Below are 5,375 nucleotides of genomic sequence, written 5' to 3'. Positions count from 1 at the left end.
ATCTTCTAACTTCCTTTGCTGCATAATGTACATTTCATTTATTCAGCGTTAGGTAAATGTATCCTGAAGGAGAATAACACTTAAATAAAAGTCCATATTAATTTAGAATTAAAAATAACTCAGCCTGAATTACCATGATAGATTTAATGAATGTAATAAAAGTTTATCATTAATGAAGGGAAAAAACTCAACCAGACTTTAAGTTTCTGGTTCTCAGAGTATGAAGTTAAATTTGTTTCCCATTTATTCAATGAAACAAAAAAACCTCAGTTAAGTAAAATAAAATTGTTATCAAAACTTTTGTAATTGTAATGATTCCTTTTTAAAAAACAAATCGTTTTGTTTAAAAAACTTTTTAATTAAATAACTAATTTTTGTCTTGTGAACATAAAAAGTTATTTGCCAAACAAACTTTAATTTTCACACATCATAAATCTTCTGTTGTGATTTTAGGCCCCGCCCACGACTCATGTGAGAATCACAAACAAAACTTTGAATATTAAGAAAATATTCATGACAAGCGCAAATAAGTTTGTCTTGCAAAAAAAAAAAAAGAAAAACCCCTTCATGGCACAAAAATGTGTGATTTAAATTTTTTTAAAAAGTTTTTTTTAAGCAAAACTCAGCAGGTTTTCTCATGGTGACATTAACTATTCAATATGTGTCTTTTTCCTGCAGTCCAGTTAAAGTTTGCTGCAGCTCTGCTGTCCTGACCGTCTTCATCTCCACTCAGCAAACAGGCAGATCTGTTATAGATTACAGTCACTGAAMGGCTGCATTGAGCCCTAGTTTATACTTTAATAGTGTAATTATGTAAAGACTAAATATGTCTGCTGGTCCAGCTCCGAGTTACATATCCTGATAAATTGCTGGTTTGAATATTGCAAAACTTTCCTTTAACAAAATGCAGAAAGAAATTAGTAATAAAATATCTAACATATGCAGAGTTATGCTCTATATGGAGATGTTTGTTAGCTTTGATTGTTTATCACATTTTGTAATTTATCTGTTAAAAGCTGTTTGTTAGATGGGCCCCTTTGTTTTGAGCAGCTGCCCCTTTAGTGGTCTCTGCACGGCCCTGCTGACTGGTGCTCACCTGTCCAGGTAGACGGTGGACAGGCCGTAGACGGCCTCCATCTTCTTCAGGGTCAGGTCCAGCTCGGAGCGCAAAATCGGACCGGCGCCGGTCGGCTGTGGACCCGCCAGAACCGCCTCCGTCTTCTCAGCGACGGCGCCGAGCTCCTTCTGCAGGCCCTCCAGCTCAGTCTGGACCTTCTGCACAGATACAGAACCGGGTGAGAACCGGAGCAGAACCGGAGCAGAACCGGGTCAGAAGCAGCTGGTACCATCTGCTCGGCCGTCTTGGCGGCGCAGGCCCTCAGCGGCTCGCCGTCGGCCGGCTGCCGCAGACGCGTCAGCGTTTTGTTCTCGCAGCGCTCCAGACGCAGACGCAGGTCCTTCATCTGGGTCAGGAAGGTCTGACACAGCGACTCGTCCTGATCGCCTGCAGGGGGCGGGGCACGAGACACAGACAACACCTGAACAGGTGGGGGGAGCAGAGCTCTGGAGAGGTCAACACATGACCTGCAGTTACCAAGGCCTGCAGACCACAGAGTGGGCGGGGCCAAGGCCTGCAGACCACAGAGTGGGCGGGGCCAAGGCNCGCCTCACAGGACGCCTCACAGGACGCCTCACAGGACGCCTCACAGGACGCCGCAGGACGCCCCCGCAGGACACACGCAGGACGCCCCGCGGCCCGCAGGACGCCACAGAACCCGCTGGACGCCTCACAGGACGCCGCAGGACGCTACGTAGCCCACAGGACGCCACAGAACCCGCAGGATGCCTCGCAGGACGGCCGTAGGCGCCAAACGCTTACCGAGTAGCTTTCCTTCTTGGAAGCCATGTTGGAGTTCTTGTCGCTCCAGTCGTAGTTCACCTCTTCCTCCTCCTTCTCGTTCAGCCACATCAGCTCCTTAGTGGCTGCGCTGACGAAGGCGTGCAGCTCCACCAGGTGGCGCAGGCGAGCCTTAGAGGCGCTCTGCAGAGAGGAAGAGGATTTGTGATGGTGGAAACGCGGGGAGGCCGACGGGAAGAGCTCGTTGTGTTGCTCACCAGCAGCTTTCCGTACTGCAGCTCCAGTTTTCCCAGATATTCCCGGTACGCAGCCTTACTGGCCGGAGAAATCTGACCCTGCAGAGTCACAAACAACGAGATGAAGACCTATCCTCCTCTTCCTCACCATCAACCTTCAGGAGGTTTCTGTCCGCCGTACCTCGTCGGCCTTCGCCCTCTCGATCTTGGAGCGAAACTCCTCCACGGACTGGTGCAGGCCCCGGTGGCTGCCCAGCTGCGTCTCCACGTTGGGCAGGTCGGAGCCCCACTCGCCCTCCTCCACCCGCCGCTGGTTGTCCTCCACCCAACCCAGCAGGTCCAGCACGTAGCGCAGCGTGACCTCGTCCAGCTCCGGACGCACCCTGGAGGACTGCAGGGGTGGACCGACCTGGGAGTGGACCTGAACCGGGATCTGGGTCATGGGGATCTGGGTCATGGGGATCTGGGTCATGGGGATCTGGGTCATGGGGATCTGGGCCATGGGGATCTGGGTCATGGGGATCTGGGCTGTGGTCACGCCTGACTTCAGCCGCAGGTTGTACTCACTGCGGACGTTTACGAGCCGCTCATGGAGACGATAGACTCTAAAAGAGCCCAGAAATGATCACATCAACATCTTGAAGGGAGGATTTCAGTAAAACTCTGGATCGTCTGGCCGCCGGAGCAACGCAGGACGAAGTGCTGCAGCCTTCAGAAACACCATTTACCTGCGATACATCTGTTCGGCCTGCAGATGGCGTCCATCTTTCAGCAGCTGTACGTCGTTGAAGAGCAAGCGGATCATTCCCTCTGCCTTCTCCAGGTCTGCCTCCACCTCTGCTGTGTGCTGAGCCGGTTTCCCAGAACTCATCATCCTCACATCCTGCAGCAAACAGGAAGTTCAGCAACACGCTTCACACCGTGGGACGGAAAACTCAACCTGATTCTCCACACTGGAAAACACTGACTGCTGAGGACGACTCCACACAACCACCTCTTAAACTCGCCTGATCCTTTAGACGGCTGGTTGGTGAAAACAATAAATTCAATAATCTTTTAAACCGAACGTCTGATTGGTTTATGGAGTTAATTTGTTTCACAATTATTAAACAATCATGTCAAACAAAAACAGAGTTGTGATCAAAACCTTTGGATTTAAAAAAATAATTGTTTCAAATTGTAAGAATTATTTTTTTAAAACAAAAAAAATTCTTAAAAACTTTTTATCATAAAAATATTTTTTTACAAAACAAAAAAATGTTTAAAGTGTTTTTAAAATTGAAATCACAAATTTTTGTTTGAAACTTTTATTTTTGCATATCAGAATTTTTTGGTTGAGTCTAAGTTTTTTTTGAAGCTCCTGTTTTTTGGTTGAACTTTATTTGCTTGGGAATCTCACATGAACATCCGGGGCGGGGCTTAAGGACGAGCAACGTGTTCTGATTGGTTGGCGCTGACTAAAGCGGATGACTCCCAGAACTGTGTCCGGAGCTGCAGGGCTCCGGTGGCGGGACACAGAATGTGAAGGTCAGTAATCTTTACAACATTACACCGTTTAGCAGCTACTAAAGTGTCCACCTGGTTTCAAAGAAGAAATCTTACACAACTTATGACGTATTTAGTCTGCCGCGATCCCCGGTAGCATATTGTGCTAGCTAATGTTAGCACTGGGTAACGTTCATTAACTAGGCTTGTGTGATATTCGCCTGTCTTCATGTTGAATTCGTTAACCAGCGAACCTGTGGCATTAAGCGTGGAAAATACCAGATATACCTGGAGGAAATGTGTTAAACTGTGTGGGAAACTGCAAATGTGTAAAATGAACCATTTTCAGTTTATATGTTTATACGTATTAAGACAAATAGAAAAAGTTTCATGCAGAAAAAACTTTTTGTTACTTTAAAATGGTTTAATTTGACCCGCAACATAACAGGAGGGTTAATCAAACATAATTAGTTTTTATTTTAAGTACAAATTTACAAATATGTATATTAATTACTGTGACCCTCTGCTGCCCCCTGCAGCACCAACGCGGCATTACAACATGCTCACCGTCTGCAGCAGCGTCTCCACCTGGTTGAGCTGCTCCTCACACACCCCCGACTCCATCTGGACCTTACTGACCATCCTCTGGAGTCGCTCCAGCCTGCAGTGAGGAGAGAGGTCAGAGGTCAACATGCATGAGAGAAAAGGAGGCGGCAGAGGAGTGGGCACTCACTGCGTCCTCCTCTGCAGCACATAGTGGTGGCCCTGATGCAGGAAAGCCATGATGTGAGTCTAAACGGAGAGCGGCCGAAGCCACAGGGCTGGAAGCGCCGCCCGCCCCATGTGACCGGGAAACGTTTATGTTTTCTCCATAGCGATGAGACGGAGTCATGTGCTTCCTTTAATTTCATGTTTTACTTCCAAACCAGCAGGACAAACAGTGTTTGATGTGTTTGGACTCATCAGGAGATGAGTCACGATCCGGCGCCGCGTGACGCATCGCGGCGGGACCATGTGACGCATCGCAGAGGTCCGGCGCTGCGTGATGCATCGCAGAGGTCCGGCGCCGCGTGGCGCATCGCAGAGGTCCGGCGCCGCGTGACGCTGCGNAAGGCCTGCAGACCACAGAGTGGGCGGGGCCAAGGCCTGCAGACCACAGAGTGGGCGGGGCCAAGGCCTGCAGACCACAGAGTGGGCGGGGCCAAACCCTGCCTGATCCGTCTCCTTCGCTCCACATGTCCGGTTCTCTCTCCTTTCATTCCTTTAGTTTCTCAAACGTCTCCAGGCTGACCTGGTTCTGCTAGCCCCCTTTACTCGGACCACCGAACACGACTTCCTAACATCTACAGCCTGAAATGCAAACATTGGCCTCCTAACTCACTGTTGTTGTTCCTCCTAACCTGAAGGGGGCACTGTTTGGTAAATGGGACTGGCCATGATAAAACAACCACGATGTGAGTTATTTACAGATTCTGAAAGTGTGGATTCTAATCTAGTTACAGGAAACGCATCATAAAAAGTCCTTCACTGCAACTGTTGTGTGCATTACTAGCATTTAATTTGTCATTTCAAAGCATAATAAAAGAAACGTAGATTTGAGTTGCTTTGGCAAAAACATTTTCTCGGACAGTAGACAGTCCAACATAATTCATTTGATTTCAGGCGCTAAGATGCAGTTGGTCAGCGCGGGGTGCAGCGCTGCTCACTGCCTCGTCACATGGCGTTGAGCTCAGCCGCAGAAATAGATCTGTAGACATAGATCTGCATGCTTGCAGACTGACCCCGCCCTCTAGCTG

The 5,375-nt window shown here is 48.4% G+C and overlaps 1 protein-coding gene across 1 annotated transcript in view; it reads right to left on the bottom strand.

Moving 5' to 3' along the window:
- Positions 1 to 5,338, bottom strand: part of LOC103460343 (plectin) — a 33,011-nt gene extending 27,673 nt beyond the window's left edge. The window contains exons 1-3 of the mRNA XM_017303252.1: positions 4,755 to 5,338; positions 1,347 to 1,598; positions 1,097 to 1,275 (exon numbers count right to left, since the gene is read on the bottom strand). Coding sequence (XP_017158741.1) covers positions 1,097 to 1,275; positions 1,347 to 1,598; positions 4,755 to 4,838 — 515 coding nt within the window. The 5' untranslated portion in view covers positions 4,839 to 5,338. The remainder of the gene's footprint in view (positions 1 to 1,096; positions 1,276 to 1,346; positions 1,599 to 4,754) is intronic.
- Between the last annotated feature and the right edge of the window lie 37 nt (positions 5,339 to 5,375).

This window comes from Poecilia reticulata, unplaced genomic scaffold (assembly GCF_000633615.1).
Source record: "Poecilia reticulata strain Guanapo unplaced genomic scaffold, Guppy_female_1.0+MT scaffold_232, whole genome shotgun sequence".
Classification (NCBI taxonomy): Eukaryota; Metazoa; Chordata; class Actinopteri; order Cyprinodontiformes; family Poeciliidae; genus Poecilia; species Poecilia reticulata.
Note: the sequence above shows the minus strand (reverse complement) of the source record. Positions and strands in the feature narration are given on the sequence as shown.